Raw genomic sequence first — 20,562 nt, 5'->3', positions numbered from 1 at the left:
CTTCTCCTGGACCACCAGAACCTCCTTATCTACTGTGCTGTTTCCACCACCACACAAATTACAAAATACTACTGCCCACCTGAAAATGGAAATAAACCTATCAGGACCCCACTCCTCCCTCCTGCTCCCTGACCTCATTTCTCTGCTTCCCATTTTAGATTACCCCTCATTTCTCTGTGAGAGGAACGAGAGTAAGGTTCTCACCTCCCCACTCTCCCGAAACTACATTTGTCAAGGGGTTCAGTGACCTCTTACCAAACCCAATGGTCAAATGTAAGTTCTCCATGTGCACTAATTCTGAGTAGCATAGGACAGACACCCTTTGGCTCTGTCAAGGATGTAACAAGTTGAAGCTCTTAATAAGGACACTTGTCTTTCAGGACATCACGTTTTCCTGGTTTCTCACCCACTTGCCACTCAGTCCTTCTTGCCCTCCGCCACCTCCTCCCCAAGTCTGCATCGTGGAATGTCCTGGGAACTTGGTATATGCAAAATCTCAACTCCCACCCCAGATCTGCCCAATTAGAGTCTGCATTTTAACAATATTCCTCTCCCTACCCAACCCCCCAACCAAAAGGGATTTGGCTGCTATAAATGTTTGAGAAGTACAGAGCTAGGGCTCCCTCTTCCTTTTCCTTCCTTATCTACACGAGGATTTGTCGACCCCTCATCTACTGACATATGGACTCTGTTGTGGGGAGCTGACCAGTACGCGGTGGGATGTTTGGCAGTGTCCCTGGCAATCTCCCCTCTCAGTCTTGACAGCCAAACATTTCTGCAGACATCGCCAAATGTCCCCTGGTGGGCAAAATCGCAACCCCCACCCCAATTAAGAACTCCTGTTCTGCATTCATTCCCTAAATGATCTCATGTGTCTCGAGGATTTGAATACTATTTACACACTGATGTTCAGTGTCCATGTGCAGGCAGGGCTCTCTGGCAGCTCCAAACATATGAATTCAATTGCTGGCTCCTTGTCTCTGCCCAGATGGCTGTAAAGCTCTCAGACTTCATATGGTGAAACCCAGACATCCTATTTTCCTCCTCCCACCTGGCCCTCTTGTGCGTGGCATTCAACAGACCCAGGCACTTTGGCGGCAAACCCATGCAATCCATCAGCTGTCCTGCGGGCTCCACCTTCAAGACACACCCTGAGTCCCCCATCTCTCATCCCACTCATCCTAGTTTTCGAGCCTAAGTCACCACCGTCCGCACCTGGCCTTTGTTCTCTATAGTCAATTTATGAAGCAGCCACAGTTATTTTTTTGGAAAAGCCTCACCTGTGGAATGAGATCTGAACTCTGCAAGGCCGTTCCTGATTCTAGCCTCATCTCCCCCCCCCGCCCCCACTTCGCTGTATGGCTTACTCTATGCTTGCTACACTGGCCTGCTTGCAGCTTCTAGAACATGCCAAGCTTGTTCCTGTGTTAGAGCCTTGGCATTTGCTGTGTCTTCTGCCTGGAATGTTCTCTCCTAGATCTCTACATGGGAGTGCCCTCATTTCCTTCAGGTATCTTCACAAATGTCTCCTTCTTGACCATTCTAAATCGCCCTCCTTCTGGTGCGCCTGGTGGAGGGTGGGACTCAGTCATTTAAGTGTTTGCCTTTGGCCAGGGTCATGATCTCCAGGTCCCGGGGATCGAGTTCCGTGGAGGCTGCTTTTCCCTCTCTCTCTCTCCTGCTCATGCTCCTTCTTACTCTCACTCTTGCAAATAAATAAATAAAATTGTAAAAATTAAAAAAAAAAACCCAAAACCAAACAGCCCTCCATTTATCCTACTCTCTGTTCTCTTACCCTGCTTTATTTTTCTTTACAGCTATCACTAACTTGACCTGACATATGATTTGCTAATTACTCATTGTCTGTCCTCCCCCACTGGACTATAATCTCCATGAAGGTGGGACCTTCCTATTGGTGGTGTTTCCAGTCCTCAATCTGGGACTGGGGCCTGATGTGTAGTAGTCATCCAATCAATATTTGTTGAATTCATGACCCAAACGAATGTTGAGGACTCCCAGGACACTTCCAATCCTCAGGGGCGAAAAGTTGTTCAAATCTGGGGCCAGTCCTATTCCTTTTAAAATGTACAGAAACTGCCTTTAGAGCTTTTATAATCGAAAACATTCATTCTCTTAAGCTTAGTCATTGGAATTCTAGACATTTATCCTCTAAAGTAACCGGGTAAGTTCATAAGAGGGAATTGGAGCCCGGCAATGCCAGATATTCCCATTTTTCAAGAGAGAGCTAAAAACAGACATAAACATGAAACACCAGAATTTTAAATCTTGGCAACTAACTCGAGAAATATTTTAAACTATGAGGGCCAAGAAAAACATGGCTGTGGGCCAGATTTGCCAGCACGCCTCTCGTTTATAAGCCCTGCTTTTCTCCTCCATAAATATGGAAACAGACACCCAGAGAAGTGAGGCCACTTGCTGACGGGGCCTTGCTGACAGTAGTTGGGAAGCGGGCCCAGGGATGGCCTGTCCATCACCCCAGGCTGCCTCAGCAACCGGAGGACCCACGAGTTGGTTGAAGAGTGATTTCTTCTTTGGGTCTAGTCTGGGCTGGTTTCATGTCTCCTCTGTGGCTTCATCAGAAAAGGGTACAGTGGGGCACGTGGGTGGCTCAATCAGTTTGGCATCTGACTCTTGGTTTCGGCTCAGGCCATGATCTCAGGGTCATGAGATCCACCCCCACCCTCTTTCCAGCCCCATACTCATGGGGGAGTGTGCTGGAGATTCTCTCTCTCTCTCCCTCTGCCCCTCCCGCTCAGGTGCCCTCTCTCTCTCTCTCTCTAAAATAAAGAAATAAATCTTTTTATTTATTTATTTATTTATTTGACAGAGAGAGAGGTCACAAGTAGGCAGAGAGGCAGGCAGAGAGAGAGGAGGAAGCAGGCTCTCTGCAGAGCAGAGAGCCCGATGCGGGGCTCGATCCCAGGACCCTGAGATCATGACCTGAGCCGAAGGCAGCGGCTTAATCCACTGAGCCACCCAGGCGCCCTGATAAATCTTTTTTTTTTTAAAAAGAAGGAAAATAATAAAACCAATCCAGAGGAAAGCAGAGCCCAGAGACAAAGAGATGACATCATCTGAGCCCATGGATACAGCTGTGTTTGGGTTTTAGGTCTAGAAATTCCTTTTTTAGCTTAAGCCAGCTGAAGTTGGAGGTCTGTCATTTGCAACTGAAAGAACTGTGACAGGAATGAGTAAAAGGGGTTGGAGAATGAAATCCCTGTGTCTTACCTTCCTGCTGTTTTCTGTGAGCCACTGGATTCTCTGCTGATAGAGTTCCACAGCCCTGTCAAAACACCAGAACTGCTCATCAGCCAAGGTTAGCTTCATCACTGAGCGACAGTCACTGACATGCATGGGAGGAAGATGTGGATGGGACCTGGGGGTAATGTCTTTCTCTTCTCAAATCCTTGTCTCCTTAGGTGAGCCTTCCAAGTCACCTGGAGATGATCAAAAATGTCTGTGGAGGAAGTTCCGCACCAGATTCTCAGGGGACTGAGTTACCAAAACAAACAAACAAATAAACAAAACCCTCAGTTTCCAAAATGTGGTGCGGGAACGTCTTGAACTTGCCTTATTGCAAACCATCCCAACGACTGGATGGAGACAGCATGTAACAGGTGCTCAAGTTCAGGACTCATCACTTGAATTCAACTGACTTGCCCTCATTGAGGGCGGGTGGGATTTGGGAACCTATACAAAAGGGCAAGCAAGACCTTTGGACATGAAATCAGGGGGCAGTGGGTGGTGGGTAGAGTTTTAAGGTATATATGAGTATGAATAGAGCTGAGAGTATGAGCTTCATGATGGGGCATGCTGGTCTTTGAGATCCAGCTCTCCCCTTTATTAGCTGCGTGACCTTTGACAGGTGTGGTAACCTCTATGAACTTCTAACATAAAGATAATACCAGGGCTCTACCCAAGTCAATTTGCCAAAAGGCAGTTTGCTGAAAGCCAGTTCCCTGAAAATCAATTTGAATTAACGGAATGGACTTGAACGTTCCTTAACGTGTTTGATTCATAATTAAAACCAATCAACCAAAATATTGCAAAATTCCTTAAGAACCTGTTTAAACCTTCATATCTGATAAAAATTGCTATAAAGTTACAGTTAAGGGGTGCCTGGGTAGCTCAGTTGGTTAAGTATCTTCCTTTGGTTCAGGTCATGATCCCAGGGGCCTGGGATGGAGGCCCGCATTGGGCTCCCTGCTCAGCGGGGAGTCTGCTCCCTCTCGCTCTCCCTCTGTGCTCTCTCTCTCAAATAAATAAATAAAATCCTTAAAAAGAAGTTAGAGTTAAAATGTTTGATAAATCTGGCAAATCTGTCAGTTATCCATTGAACTTTGGATATTCAGCTTGAGAGTGATATTGTATTTCCAGTTGCTGTGAGGATTAAACAAGATAATGCATTCAGGACTTAGTAGAATTCCTGACACATTAATAAATGACAGGTATTATTATTAGAGCCTTTTAAGAAACCTCAGGCAAACAGTGATCCTGGGTCAGAGATTGCTACATCAGGGATGGAATGTGTATATAGGCTCAGAAAATCTGGTTTAGGAGTAGGTAGCCGACCTATTTCTCACATACATTTGCAAAATCTGTCATAGAAAGTGGTCACTTTGGGGCGCCTGGGTGGCTCAGTGGGTTAAAGCCTCTGCCTTCAGCTCAGGTCATGATCCCAGGATCCTGGGTTCGAGCCCCGCATCGGGCTCTCTGCTTGGCAGGGAGCCTGCTTCCTCCTCTCTCTCTGTCTGCCTCTCTGCCTGCTTGTGATCTGTCTGTCAAATAAATAAATAAAATCTTAAAAAAAAAAAAAAGAAAAAGAAAAAGTGGTCACTTTAACTTTTATACCTCAGATGAAGGTATGAGGTTTTATGTGCTCACCCAAAGGGCCCACAGATTTTAAAAGGCTGAGAAAAACTGGTATGGTCCAATCTCTTCATTTGAGGAAAGAGGCCATTAGGACCAGAGGTGGGGGGCACCTGCCCAAGAACCCAGATATCGTTGTCAGAAAAAAGTTATTTTTTTAAAGATTTTATTTATTTATTTTAGAGAGAGAGAGTGAGAGAGTCGGTGGGGGGCACTGAGGGAGAAAGAGAGAGAGAGAATCTCAAGCAGACTCCATGGATGCAGGGCTTGATCTCATGACCTTGAGATGTGACCTTGCTCTCATGTGGCCTTCAGATCACAACCAGAGCCGAAACCAAGAGTTGGATGCTTATGGCCTGAGCCCCCCATGGGCCCCTGAATAAAGTTACTTTCAGGCTGCTGAAATGAGGAAATCCTCGAGCTCTCATACTTACTCAGAAAGCTTGGATTCGAACTGGTGGATGATCTGTGTCGAGAAATGCACTTTCCTCGTGATATTGCTGCCCTCCTCCCTGAAGAAGCAAAGTCTTAGGAAGGGGGTCTCTGGGGCCTGGGAGCAGGGTGTTGCCAGGCTTGGGGGGGGTGAAGGGGATGGCGCCAGACTCACAGCACGGCGGTGCCCTGGCTAAGCAGGTCAGTCAAGGTGAGCCTCTCAAACTGTAAACTGCGCGTTGAAAGCCAGTCTTCTGAGTCCTCCCAAGCTGAGGGTTGGGTCTCTTCTCCCTGCAGCCTCTATGAGACAGAGCCAGAGTCAAACACAACACTGGGGAAAGAGAGGGCAAGGCTGAGGACGCCCTCAGTCCCCTCCACACAGATGCCTGTGGGCTGCCAAATCCAACAGGTCCTTCCTGAACACAGTCTGTTCAAGAACTCACCTGGCTGAGGGAACTGGGGAATAGGGAGGCCTGTGTCCTGGGTCAGTTGCTCTGGAAATACCCATTCTCATCGCTCACCTCATCCCCAGCGTGCGGCTAGACAGTCAAGGGTCACTCACATCCTGCCTCGGGCGAGACTGAATATATGGTGGCCAGACCATAGAGGACAACAAGACTCTAACCCATGGCCTCAATGGCAACCAGTCCATGAAATCAAACCACAACTGTAGCAACTGGCCCAGAATGGCCCGGACTTGAAAATGACTGTCAGTTTTCCTATTTTTTTTATCTCACATCCAGCTCAGGACCCACCAGAGAAGGCTAAATATGCCCTCAAGACCAATCTAGGAGATGCCTGGCTTCCAGTTAGCCCCCCTCTAGCCTCCTCCTGCCAACACTGCCTTTCTGGGCACACCTGAAGCTTTCCCCCTTCTTCTTCTTCTTCTTCTTTTTTTTTTTTTTAAGATTTTATTTATTTATTTATCTGTCAGAGAGAGAGAGAGAGAGAGAGAAAGAGCACACACAAGGAGGCAGAGGAGGAGAGAGAAGCAGGCTCCCTGCCGAGCAAGGAGCCCGATGTGGGACTCCATCCCAGAACCCTGGGATGGCGACCTGAGCTGAAGACAGTGGCTTAACTGACTGAGCCACCCACGTGTCCCATTCCACCTTCTCACTATAAAGCTTTCCTGATCCCTGCCTTTGAGTCTCGGCCAAACACAGGTGAAGGTGACCCTTGCTGGTGCAAACGCGCAATAAATTGCCTCTGTTCTCATTTGGGGGCTCTGTATTTCCACACTTCCATTTTCTGTATCTTGCTATGAGTTCTGCCTTGCTATCAGTCTGGTGGATCCTCGACAAACATTTGTCGGCTGATGGAGGCGGGAATGGGTTCATCCTGTCTAGTCCAGAGACCAGAAACAGGAGCAGCAGGTCAAATATTTTAAATACAGATTTTCCTCGCCATCACAGGAGTCTGGCCAGGAAAAGGACTGTGCCCCCCTTGCTTATACCGGGTGACACCTGTGTCACTTACACAGTACCAAGCTCCAGATTTGGGTGGTGGATTTGGTGGTGGAGCTGAAGTCATTCGTGGCAAGCATTCAACATCGGGGCTGCTTTCTGGGAGCCAGAAGGTAAAGACAGCTGACTGGAGGCTCTGAGCCCACTTGGCCTTGATCACCTCTCCTGGAGGTTGGCATTTCTTCCTCCCCACAGGGGGTGTTTCTGAGCCCTTCTGTGAAGCAGGTGCTGTCATTGGTGCTAGGTCTACACTGTGAACAAGATAGAAATGTTCTTGCCCTCTTGGACCTTACATTCTGGTGTGGGTAGGTAGAGAGTCGAGAAAAAATTAAACCAGTGTGTATAATTTCAGAAAGGAACAGTTCCAGAAAGAACATGGAGCAGGGAAATGTGACAGAGAGGGAGTAGGGTGGAGATGGGGAGGTCACTTCCTCAGGGTGGAGGAGAGGGGGTTTGGTCAGAGAAGGCCGCTGTGAGCCGAGATCTAGAGGTGAAGAAGAAGCCGGCCCTGTGCATAGCTAGGGAATGCTCCTTCCAGGCAGAGGCATGGAGCAGGGAAGGGGTCACAGTGTTTGCAGAGCAGAAAGGTGGTCACGGAGGTTGGAGTGTGGGACGTGACATGAGAAGGGGCTGGGAAGGTGTGCAAGGCCTGGTTTGGGTGGGGCTTCCAGCACAATCCCTGTGCGATATGCCTAGGATGTATATGTTGCCAGACTTGGCCGTGATTCCCTCTGGGTGTGGCTGGGCATCATGGGGGAGGCCAGCTGATGGGAATTACCCCTACAGCACCATCTGATGGCTGGGGAATGGGGCCTGTCCACGGTTTAACCTATCAGGACCCCCATCTCTAGTAGAGATGGCTGCGCCATTCCCGGGCGCCTGCTTGAACCCAGGCTGGGGCTTCTTGGGCTTGTATCTATCAGGGCTTTTATGGTAGTGGAGTGGTGGACAAGGAGTTGAAAACTGCAGGTAGCTGATTGTGCTCCACTAGGCAGGGGAGAGAACACAGGAAGAAGAGAATTCCAAAGAGCAGGAGAGAAGAAAGGAGCACTGTAGGTGGGGTTCTCCACTTGCTCTGTGATGCTGGGCAGGTCAGTGGGGCTCTTTTTTCATCTCTAGAACGGGCATGTGATGCTATAGCAAAACAGAACCTTGAATGTAGCTGCGCTAACAGATCCCAGCATTGATCCGCATCTCCTCCTCAATGAACATGAAATGCTGCTATTGCAGTCCAGCCAGATACTACTGTATGCCCTCGGTTCTGTGCCTGAGGCCTGCTCAATGCCCTGTTACAAAAGGAGACAGCAAGTCCTAAAGAAGTGTGAACAATACTGGCAGCAAACATGTAAACAGAATCTGTTATGTGTCAAGCACTGTCCGTATATTAACTCATTTAGTTCTGCAAAGTCGGTTCCGTCATTGCCCCGTTTTACTGACAAGGAAACTGAGGCACAGAGAATTTAAGTCATTTCCCCAAAGTCACGCAGCTGGTAAGTGGTATGGCTGGGATTCAAACCCAAGCTACATAGCTCACGCGAGCACCAAACTGGGACTATCTTCACGAAGGACTGAGGGGGAACTGACTAAAAAGATAACTTTCTTAAAGGCTCTTATGCTAATTAATTCCTGCCCTTAAACAGCACCGCCTAAAATTCATGGTCCCCATCTCACACTTAGGGAATCGGTGCTTTATATCATATGAACACTAGAGGTCACTCTCTTCATCTTTCAGGTCTTAACAGACTCCCTGGTTGATAATTCCGTGCACTGTAGACTGATAATTCACCTTTCTTCCATTTTACTTGTATTTGCAATGATCCATCGTGTTTCAGTATGACGGATAGACAGGGTACATTTTGACTGTAGGACACAGTGATTACATACTAAGGTATGTGCTTTACATAGAGAGGAGGAAGATATTTGTGTTAGAACAATCCTTTCTCTCTTTCCCACTGCTATTCGTTTCTGAGGTAAAGGAGGTCCCCGCTGTGGCTGGTACGGGTACGAGTGGTCCTTGTCCACCTGGGAACTCACCTACTTGATATGAAATTACATGAAGTGAAGACTCGCATTATCCACAACCGAAGTCACTGAAACAATCCCCCAGACTCTCAAGACTATTGACATTTCCTCATTTTCTTTTAATTAATTTAAGTAATTTAATTGAAATTACTTTCCTAAAGTATTTCCCAAAATACTTTCCAAGTATTAGCGTGAATACTTGAGGAAAGTCCAACAGGACCATTTTCCTGATTGTTTGATTGCCGGCATTAAAACTGTATTGTTTTTGACCCATTGTCATCTCAAAGACATCATCTTTAAACTCTCATGTAGATTAGGTAGGTGATTTTAGGCCAGACCTGCACCTAACTACTCCTGATGACAGTAGTTTCTACGGTACAGTGAGTTCTGCGGTCTAGACCACTCACCCACTGTCCGGTTCACGGACACATGGAAAGGCAGCCTAAAATCACAGTTCTGGTTATTCTTCGAAGTTAATTCTCTTGCCGCACTGCTCTTGCTGACAGCACTTCCTGAAACTGATTTTTGGATCTAGGTTTTAGGGAATCCTAAAAGAAAGACAAACCTCAGAAAGGGGAATTTTAGAATTACATTCCCTAGTCTTCAGGCTTTGATAACAGTCTTCATATACTCCTGAATGTTTACTGATAGGGCCAAGAAGGCTATAAGATTTCTATAAACAGCATAGAGATTCCCATCATTTCGAAAGGCAAAGGATTAGAGATAAATGCTTAACTGAGAGTTTTCTTTCTTTTTTTTTTTTTTAAGATTTTATTTGTTTGACAGAGAGATCACAAGAAGGCAGAGAGGCAGGCAGAGAGAGAGGGGGAAGCAGGCTCCCCTGCTGAGCAGAGAGCCAGATATGGGGCTTGTGGGAGGACCAAACCAGGCCCTGACTTGTGTCTCCTTTAAAGTCCGAATAGCCTAACAAAAGGCTTAGGACGGAAAAGTTGAGTTGCACTGAGAAAGGGTCTGTGCTGTGTGTTGTGCGCTCGCCAACATGACTTCCCACATGTTTACTAGTTAGATGAGAGTAACTGGTTGGGGGCATAAACACTTAACTGGTCCTTGCTGTTCCAGCACAGCTCATAAATCACTTTCAGGTTTGTTGTTACCTTTTGTATCAATACGGGACAATTGTACTAACATCAGCCATTGCCTGCAGGTGCACCTTGTTCCTTTCTCACTAGTTCTCACAGGAAACCAGAGGGTCTGCAATTAGACCTTGAGAAGTAGGTAATGGGGAAGTCCGGAGGTTTTTTGTGCATGTAGCAAATTCGTTTTTAACCAGCTGAAGATAGTTACTGTTGGCTTTATAATGCCTCATTGCCCTGAATAAAGTCGGCTCTGTTGGACATCCTCCTCAGTGCTCCTCCTGCCCCTATCTCTTTGTCTCTCAAGTCTTTTTCTTTCACCATCCTCTTACCCTCACGTTCCTTGTCGATTTGCTGCGCTGGCCGTGACAGGGCATCGATCCCAGGACTCTGAGATCATGACCTGAGCCGAAGGCAGAGGCTTAACCCACTGAGCCACCCAGGTGCCCCTTAACTAAGAGTTTTCTATCCCGAGATCCTACATGAAGAAAGAAACACCCAGAGTGGGGTGCCTGGGTGGCTCAGTCCCTTAAGTATCTGACTGGCTCAGGTCATGATTTCAGGGTCCTGGGACAGAGCCTTGTGCCTGGATCCCTGTTCAGTGGGAAGTCTGCTTCTTGCTCTGCTCTTCCCCGCTGTCCCCTGCTCATGCATGCTTTCTCTCTCTCACACACACACTCTCTCATAAATAAATTTTAAAAAAAGAAGAAAAACACCCCAAGTTTAACACATTCCACATTCCCTGACTATGATTTGTAAGCACTGTGACTCAGTTAAAGCACTATATTGTATTTACCAGTAAGTCCTGTGTCTGGTTAACATGTGTAACCAGTAGTCCATTGTCTGGATTTTGGCCACGTCCACAAAGGTCTTTCTGGTCCAGTCGCTTCTTTGGATCTTTGTCATTGTTTCTCCTCAGGCTACAAAACACACAGTGAGTGACTAATCAGTGTCCCAGCACTAGACATTGCCTTCACATTTCTAGGGTCTCCAGAGCCACAGTGAGAAAGGGAACACAAGCAGGGGGAGTAGGAGAGGGAGAAGTAGGCTTCCCTGCTGAGCAGGAAGTTGGATGCGGGGCTTGATCCCAGGACCTCGGGATTATGTCCTGAGCCCCAAGGCAGCTGCTTAAGGACTGGGCTACCCAGGCACCCCTCCAGAGCCATTTTTATTTCTGTATGATAGCTGGGAAGGGTTCCTGTAGAGTCCTGATAATAGGTGGACTCCAGGTTCTTAAGACATTTTATTCTATCATTCTGGTAGTGAGAAAACAGAAGTCCTCGGGCATGAGCTGATGCCACGACCATCTATCCAGTCTTGCTTCGAGGCAGATATTTCCCCCCTCAACGACCTGCAACAAAATGTTGGTGTTGTCTTCATTTGAAAAATCAGAGCGGATGCTTACCAGTGATCTTCCAGAAATGTATTATCTTCACCATGGAAGACAGGACTAGTATGTGTAGCCATTATTAAAACACCCAAAGCTTATTTCCTAGGGAGAAAAGGAACACCAGAGAAAAGATAAATGCAGCACAGAGACAACAGCTTTGGGGGGTATCTACAGTCAACTGAACTCTTCTGTCATTCATTCATTCATTCATTCATTCATTCACTAATGCTTATCAAACACCTCCTAGGTTTCAAGCTTTATGCCAGGTGGTGAGGATATGATGGTGAGTGAGGAAACAGAGGCTTCTCAACTTTAGCATTTTTGACATTTTGGACAGGGTCAGTCTTGGCTGAGAGGCTGTCCCGTGCATTGTGGGATCCCTGGCCTCCACCCCCTAGATGCTAGTGGCATTCCTGCCTCCCAAGCTGTAACAACCACAAATGTCTCTAGACATGGCCTAACGTCTCCTGGGGGCCACAGTCATCCCCAGTTGAGAATCACTGAGGTAAAGCTCACAGTCCAGAAGGGGAAGACAGATGTTAAAAAATTAAATTTAGTATCTATAGAAATTGTGGCAAGTGCTAAGAAGGTTGTGAACAGGATGCTATGCTGGAGAGTAATCAGGAAAGGGATCTGTTTTGCAAAGCTAAGGTGGTCAGAGGCAGGCTTGACCTTGAGCTTTGACCTTCACAAAGGATAGAAAGGAAGTGGCTGTATTAAGAGTATGGTGAGGGTTGGGCTGCTCGGAAAGGGCAAGGAATGACCCTAAGGATTTTAAGAAGGGGGAGAAGAGGGAAAAATACTGAAAGGAGGTTGAATTCTTTTCTTTGTGAATGACATCTGCCCTCAAAGGGGCTCTGCCCTGCAGCCTAGTCCTCACAGCTTAGAGTCAGCGGTGGACAGGAACAAGATGGCTCCATCAGATCCTCTCTAGGAATTCGGAATTAAGAGCTATGGGGCCACAGCATACATTCAGAAGTGGGGAAAAGCTTGTCTTCAGATAAAGGGGAGCGAGTGATCCTTCTCTGCCTTGGGTCCCCTGGAGCCATTGTCTGACCTTCTTCTTCCCTCTCTGGTGGCTCCTTCCTGATCTCCCTTCCTCCTCTACCCGAGCAATTTAACTTGGTACTCCCCAAGGCTAAATTATGCCATCTCTACCCTTCTCTATCTTCTTTTCCTAGGCAGTCTTATCCTTCCCTGTCCCTGGCCTCAACTGTCATGTACACACATTGATGGCCCCCAATGGCATATCAAAAATCCAGACCTCCCACTCTGATGGCAGACCGTGTTCACCAACACTGGATATTTCCATCCGGAGTACCTCCAACTCAGTATGTCCAAGACTGAATTCATATTCCCTACAAACCTATCCTCTTTTCAGTGTTTTCTAGCTTAGACAGAACAGGCAGTTTCCATTTACTTGTATGAGTCAGAAACATAGGAATTATTCTTGATATGTTATTCCCACATCTAATCCATCACCTAATCTTGTTAATTTTTCCACTCTCCAACCTCTCCACATATCTGTCTCCAGTGACATTCTCTGTCCAGGCCATTGTCATCTCTGCTATAGACAATTGCAATGGACCCTAACTCCCCGGATTCCCCAAATTCCTTCAGACCCTTCAAATCCAGTCTGTTCTCACTGAAGCCAGAGTGATCTTTTAAAAATACAAACCCAACGTCACACCTCCTCTTCTCCCTCCTGCTTCAAACTATTCAAAGGCTTCCTTTCATTTCTAGGATGAAGACTAAGATTCCTATGATGGCATTTGAGGTCTTGCACGATTTGGGTGCTGCCCACCCACTTCTTCAGCTTTCCCTCTTTTCCCCTGCTCCCCCATTCTGTGTTCCATGACCCCTCCCTTCAATTCCTGGAATGGTAAACATTTCCTTTAACCACAGGGCCTTTTCACATGCTCTCTTTACTCTGGAACATCCCCTCCCCCTCTCCCAACTTATTCTTGATAATTCAGCCTAAATGTCATTTTCACTGGGAACTCTTCTTTACCCTCTCACCGTATTTCAGGTTCCTTTAGTGTTATGTAAACTCTCACAGAACTTGAGGATACTTCAGGATACTTTTAACTTAGAATGATACATTCTTTAGTGTGATTTTAAAAAATTGTTGTCTCGAGGCGCCTGGGTGGCTCAGTGGGTTAAAGCCTCTGCCTTTGGCTCAGGTCATGATCCCAGGGTCTTGGGATGGTGCCCCGCATCAGGCTCTCTGCTCCGCAGAGAGCCTGCTTCCCCCCCTCTCTCTGCCTGCCTCTCTGCCTACTTGTGATCTCTTTCAAATAAACAAATAAAATCTTTAAAAATAAATAAAAAATAAAAATTGTCTCTCTCCCTTTAGACCGTAAGTTACAAGAGAGCAGGAACTGGCAGTCAATACACACTTGGGGGATGGGAGGTTGAGAAACTGCCTTGGTTCTTGAATATCTAAATGCTGACCCCAGGCACTTGTGAGAACTGCCTTTACTTTCTGCTCTTGGGTGCCATGAAAAACCCTGCTCCTTATAACTCCCCATCTTTCTGCGTAAGCTAGCTCATTTAGGTTTGTTACTTGCAACCACAAAAATATTGGCTAAGACACAGCAAGTGAGAAACTCAGGAGTTGCAGCTTGAAAAATAAGTGTGTGCGTTCTTATGAAATCATTAAATAAAACAGCCTAATGATGGTACAGCAACTTGCTTTTCTCTCTGGGGTCTTTAATCTTTTACTCAGAGGATGCTTTGTTTTTTGGGCAGCAGCAAGATAATGTAGCAATGTTGTTCATGTTAAAAAAAAAAAGTTTAAAAAACAACTGGCTTTCCTTCAGGAAACTTGGCTGAGAGACCAGTGGCAGAGACTGTTGAAATAGAAATGCCTCGTGAGCACTGGACGCCCCCCAGTGTCCCAGTTCTCTTTTTTCGGTGAGTGATTAACAATCTAATGAATTCAGACGCCTGCACGACTGGATTCTAGGTTGACTGGTGTGGCTGATGGAGGAGGAGGGTGCGGTCGACATAAAACTCATGACACAATGTGGTGTTCTAGAAAGCAACAGACCTTGGGTTTCTTCTTCTGCAGAATGGAATGGGGTTCCTGGTAACTGCCCTGCCGGCTTCAACACAGTGGTCAAGAGACCAAAAGCCGAAAGCCTACACTGAGAACTGCAAAGAGCTTTGTAAACACAGAGTACTATAGACATGCAGAATAGCGTTAGAGGAACATGCTGCTTCTTCAAGGGCGTCAGCATAGGACATGTAAGCCATCACTTACCCCGTGGACATTTTTAGGCTGTTTGCTGGGTCCCAGAAAGAGCTGGTACTGGGGAGGCAGAGAGGAACTGGACACAGCCCTTACCCTCCGGTCTTTGCTCAAATGAAACCTCACTAGAGAGGGCTTCATTGATTATCCCATCTCAAACAGTATCCACCCTGCTGTTTTCTCCAGAACGTGTTTTGTTTTAACATCTGAAGTCCTACGTTGTTTACTTATTACCTTTCTCTCCCACCTGTCAGTCCACTAAGAGTAGTAAGAGATCCAGGATGGCAGGGACTAGTTATGGTCCCTGCTAGAAGCCTTTTGTATACTCAGTGCCCAGAACATAGTAGCTGCTCAAAAAAACGTTTGTTGAATAAGTGCACTCAGGGCAGGTCTAGGGTTTAGACAAAGGTGGGCCACGCTGCCCTGGGGGATAGGGCTTGGGTGGGAAAGAGAATATGTAGGCTGGCCCCTAAGAGATGGCATCACGAGCAAAGGGAGAGAGGTAGTAGCCCTGGTTAGTGGATTAGAGAAAACCTCCAGCTAACTTCCTGGTTTTTACTAGCTGGGTTCTCCTAAACATCTGGGACAACCCCCCCCCGCCCCCGCCTGGCCCAGGGTTTGTATTTTGAATGGCCAGACAATCTAAGTCTTGCCCCATTCAGTCCATTTTATGTTCTGCTGCCAGGATGATTTTTCTTCCTTTTTTTTTTTTTTAATATTTTATTTATTTATTTGACAGAGAGAGAGGTCACAAGTAGGCAGAGAGGCAGGCAAAGAGAGAGGGAGAAACAGGCTCCCCACTGAGCAGAGAGCCCAATGCGGGGCTCAATCCCAGGACCCTGAGATCATGACCTGAGCCGAAGGCAGAGGCTTAAACCACTGAGCCAACCAGGCGCCCCCAGGATGATTTTTCTGAGACGCAGAATTGTCCACCTGTTTAGAACATGCTGGGGCTCCTCACTGCCAGCGATCATCAAGCTGAACCTTCCTTTCGATGTTTACTCTTCTTTTCAGGACCTGTTCCTTGCTGACTCCTCCCCCTTACCGCCTAGCCTTCTATGGGCCCCGGCAACCTCTACTTCCATGCACCTTACTAATTCATACCCTTCTTTGTTGAAGTTGGACCCACCTCTACAAACACCCTTAGCCCTACAAAAACCCAGCAAATCCTTCCTGAGCCCCATTTTCTGCCCTCCAACCCCCAGGAAGGAAATCATTTCCTCCTATTGATGCCCTGGGCTGCTTCATACCAAGATGTCACGGTCCTTCTCCCCAGCAGTCCCACTACTTCCTTGTCTGTGGTTGCACCCCCAACACGCAGCCCAGCGCCTGGCATGTAGGGAGCAGGGGCCCATGGGCCCAGGCTCCCTAAACCTCTTTCCAGGGCTCAGCGTCTGGGTGTGCCCCACTCCGTCTTACCATCCTGCAGCCCCGGGGAAACTCACCCTCACCTGCATTTCTCCATTTATTTCTCCATCTTTGGGAGAGGGGCCCCTGGTCATGCCGGGACTCTGCTTTTCCTGGTTCCCACCTCCTCTATGCTCCTCCAAGCAACTCAGCGGAGGAGCTTGCCCTGCCAGGAAGTGTTACTGGTCTCCAAGGTAACAGACCGCACCACTGCAGCCTGAGGCAGGGACAGGGGAAAACTCCCTCACCCCAGGGAAGACATTACCACTTCCTTGTTAACAGCCTTTCCCCAGGTGCTTTGCTTTTTTCCACCCCTACAGAAGCTTGGAAGCAGGATTTGGACTTCTATTTCGAGACTCTCAGGGTCAGCAGAAAATGATGATTTAGACCAGTAGAGTCCTGGTACGTGCTGCCTTCCCATGGTGGGAACTGAAGACAGGTAGCAGAAAACCTGTGCCGTGCCAGGCGGGAAAGCTGATAACTGTCTCCTTTTTCTCAGATTCCCTGGGGCCCCCCCAAACACACACCCTGAGAGAGGTTTGGCATTTCCTCACCTCCACGAGGTCCAGGCCCACCCAAACCTGGCCAATACAGCAGCGGCCTCAGTGACCTCTTAGCCTCAGAAGAGATCATCTACTGCTGTGGTTCCCAGACCCAGGTGCCCATCAGAATCGTCTGGGTTGTTTGCTAGGGAAACATCCATAACATTCCCATTTGGGAGACAGATACAGAACTGTGGTGGAGTGTGGGAACATGAATCTTTAACAATGGTCCCGGGTGATTATGATGTAACCAGCCCCTTGCCCATTGCTGGGGGACCTTCTTCAATGCCTTCTTTTATGGAAGTCAAGAGGTGAAGTGATGTACCCCATATCAACCAGCTTGCGAGAGGCTAAGGGATCGCCACTTAGTTTATCTAGGTAATTTCTCAAATGACTGTCTTCACTTTCCGAACCTATAATTTGATCATTTATAACGTGCTCCTCGCAGTAATCATCACAGGGAGGAGAACCTCTTCCAATGTTGACACTAAGCAGTGGCTCCTAAAGGCCCGATCAGAAATGACAAAACCCCTCCCAATAGAAACTGCCTACCTACCACCCGTCACAGTGGGCAGTAGTCATGGGTTGAGGGTAGTGTGGCGTGTGGGAGGGCGTTTCGTCAAAACCAACAAGGCAGGAGAGGAGGCAGATCAGAGAGGTAAGGAAGTCAGAAAAGGGTAGAGTTATAAGAGGCTGAGAGCAACCAACCAATAGCTACTCTGTGAACAAGGGGTGAGGGTCCTTGTGCCCACCCTACTGGAAATCCTTTGTGGAAGTGGCTGACTAGCTTTGAGACACCATTTTGGAAGACATGAGGGCCCAAGACGGGTAGTTTTATACTTGTACAGTTTCCTTGGCTCCTGGATACATAGGTCTCAACATTTTACAAGAAGTAAAACCCAAATTGAAAAGTCATTGTGATTGCTTTTTTCTACTTGAGCTTACACGATGCACGTATTTTGGATGTAGTTGTGTCAGAGGGATAAAGTGGAGTAAGATTTTCAGCCTGTATGACCAGGCAAGAGGAAAGCTGTGTGTGGGTACCTTCTTTCTGAGCTCTCCTCAGATGGTTTGTAGCTCATTTTGGGCCCCATGTAAGGAATTAGAGCACAATAGGAATTTGGGATTCTTACCTTAGTTTCTTGGAAACTGATCAGGGTGAACTCACCTCTGGTCTTTATTTAGAGCTGTAGCCTGGCCCCATGGCCCAAGATATACTGAGTGTTGATTTCCTAATTCTCCCATTAATTCAATTTTTGCTTCACACACTTTAAAGTTCCAAATTATGGAATACACACTTAGAATTGCTATATCTTTCTCCTTAAATGACCATTTGCTATGGTCTGAATGTTTGTGTGTCCCCACCCCCTACCCCTCACCCCTCTGAAAATTCATATGTTGGAAACTTAGCCCCTAGAGTGATGGTATTAGAAGGTGAGGCCTACAGGAGGCACTTAGGTCATGAGGGAGCGCCCTCAAGAACGGGATTAGTGCTCTCATGAAAGAGGACAGAGCCCCTAGCTCCTCTGCCCTCTGAGAATACAAGAAGTCTGCAACTCAGAAGAGGACCCTTACCGGACCATGCTGGCACCCTGATCTTGGATTTCCAGCCTCCAGAACTGTGAGAAATAAATTTTAAAGCGATATTGCAATGAACACTGTTTTACATCTTTGTGCACTGTGAGATTTTTATTTCTGTAAGATAAAGACACAAAAGTAAAATGTATGAATCTAGGGGCTTTATTTTCAAAAGTATAGACCCTAAACACAAACTTTCAAAACTATAGACCCTAAACACAAAGTTTTTTCTTCAGTTCACAGCAAGTTCCTAAGTACCTTGTTGATTTTTTTCAAATCTGGGGAGAAAATGAATTCCAAAGCTCTTTTAACTTGTTGATAAGATACTGTAGTGTTGTGCCATATTTAGTTTCTAATCCTCCTGCGCTGGAATAAGCAGATAGGGGTGACTTTGATGATTTTTGTCTTCAGCATTTAAAACTCCAATGGTTTTGGTTTCTTTTCTTTTTTTAACTGAGATATGACACATAACATTAGTTTCATGTATATACTGTAATTCAATAGAAGTATATATTGCAAAAATGATGCCACAGTAAGTCTAGTTAACACCTAATTAGCCTTGTGTTTCAGAAGCCACCTTATACTGCGGTATTTTGTGATAGCAGCTCAAACAGACTAAGACACTATTGTTGTGCAACATTTTTTTTTTTTAGATATTAACTGTATTTTGCTTTATTTTCCCCATTTCAAGCCAGTAGCAGGTGCTTTTCGTTGGGGTGAGAAGTAGCCTGAGGTCTACATTTCTTTCTTTTTCATAAAATCCTACGCTAACTGAGGGATTAAAGTGAAGTGCCAAAGCACGGGAGGTGAAGGATGTGTTTAATGTCAAGAGAAGCGTGAGTGTATCAAGATTCTTTCAGGTTAAAGAGACAAACCCAACTCAAACTGGCTTAAGGAAAAGAGGGAATTTATCTGCTCAAACAACAGAAAAATCAAAGGATTTTCTGGTTTCATACATGGCTTGATCCAAAGGCTAATACGATGTTAATAGAAATCTGTCTCCATTTTCCAGCTCCTTTCTTCTGTGATGGCCTTATTCTTAATCAGGCTCTTCATGAGTGCTTGGCAAACCTGGACACCAGCTGCACTCAGCGCCCCCGCCCTCCAACTTAGCAACCCTAAAAGAAGAGCACCTCATTCCCAAGGAGCTCCAGGAAAGGCCCAGGCTTGGCTTGGTCATGTGACCCACTCATTTCTGAAACAGTCACTGTGGCTCTAATCGGCCAGACCTGGCTTCTGTGTCCGGTCTTGCAGCCGGAGGATGCAATCGGCCCCTTGAAAAAAGCTGGATTTTTTAGTTTGAACCAAAGAAGGGGACATGGGTACTAGGCAAAGATGCATCTGAGGAAAGCCAAAAAGGGAAGAAAGAGACAGAGGTCAAGAAATCAGGTATCTGAAAATCAGAAGGGGTAGGGGCTGGCTCAGTGTTTGGTAGCAGCACTTTGAGATGGTAAGACCTAAGAGGAAATGTGTCCTTAGTCCAGGGAGAAAGTCTTCCCAGCTCACCAAACTTCACCATGCCCCAAAGGTGGGATGGACACAGAACTCCTGCACCATGCAGCCTCGAATATTAGAACTCTCAGCAGTAGTAAGTGTGGACAGATGACAAATGACTGGAGGGGGTTAATATTTGAACCATGATCCTCTGCACAATCCTAGGGTAACCCAATAACCAGTAGATTTCCCATTAACAGGGTAGAAGGGATCTAGTTAATTGGTTTTTTTAAGTGCTACAGAGGGGACAAGATCTAGCCTGTTTGGGGACATTTCCCTGGGTGCTCAATTCCCAGAAGTGTCCCAGTAAAATCAAAGGATGACATCATCTAGTTCACCAATCAGTGAAGTTACCGCTTAGCAGGATTGCAGAAAGCTTGACAGTGAGAGGGGAATGAGGGAAGACTGAACACAAACAGCTTAATAACTTACATACTTTTCTCCCCAACAAATTAGATAGTATTTATAGGTTGCTTCCAAGCAGGACTACCTTTTATGGTTGCTTGCATTCCACATGCAGAAGAAGCAAACCATAGATTCAGCTGCTCATGTCTGAGCCAAGAAATCATGCAACTGGGACAAGTTATTTTTATTTCCTTCACACTAGCCAGGACAGAAGTGGTTCTCAATTTTGAAGTCAGAGAACCTAGGTTTGAAACCCAGATTCAACATTATTAGTTACTAAGCCTTGGGTAAATCATTCGCCTTTTGATGCATGGTTTTCTGGTCTACAAAATACCACTTCCACTTCACCTCAGGAGGAGGGTTAAGATGACATATGGAAAAACACATAACCTGAACTTAATATTAGTTTCCTTCTCCAAACTCGTTTTGAGTGCCACTATTTCTTAACCACAGTATTTAAAAATATATGTACTAACTTTCATGGGGTAGTTGATATACTTCAGTTAGAATGTCATGTTATCATGGTATGTGGAAAGTTCCTTTATCTAAGGCCTAAGTTCAAGCAGCATTCCTTGTAATAGCAAAGAACTTG

The 20,562-nt window shown here is 46.4% G+C and overlaps 1 protein-coding gene across 1 annotated transcript in view; it reads right to left on the bottom strand.

The window, feature by feature from the left end:
• The window catches only part of VWA3A (von Willebrand factor A domain containing 3A), a 76,798-nt gene that overhangs the window by 42,213 nt on the left and 14,023 nt on the right, over positions 1-20,562 (bottom strand). Inside the window, exons 3-7 of the mRNA XM_045993203.1 lie at positions 11,307-11,393; positions 10,698-10,821; positions 5,498-5,622; positions 5,325-5,402; positions 3,250-3,304 (exon numbers count right to left, since the gene is read on the bottom strand). Of these exons, the coding sequence (XP_045849159.1) occupies positions 3,250-3,304; positions 5,325-5,402; positions 5,498-5,622; positions 10,698-10,821; positions 11,307-11,368 (444 nt within the window). The 5' untranslated portion in view covers positions 11,369-11,393. The remainder of the gene's footprint in view (positions 1-3,249; positions 3,305-5,324; positions 5,403-5,497; positions 5,623-10,697; positions 10,822-11,306; positions 11,394-20,562) is intronic.

Source organism: Meles meles, chromosome 21, assembly GCF_922984935.1.
Source record: "Meles meles chromosome 21, mMelMel3.1 paternal haplotype, whole genome shotgun sequence".
In the NCBI taxonomy this organism is placed as follows: Eukaryota; Metazoa; Chordata; class Mammalia; order Carnivora; family Mustelidae; genus Meles; species Meles meles.
The sequence above is the reverse complement of the archived record's forward strand: the minus strand, read 5'-3'. Positions and strand labels throughout refer to the sequence as shown.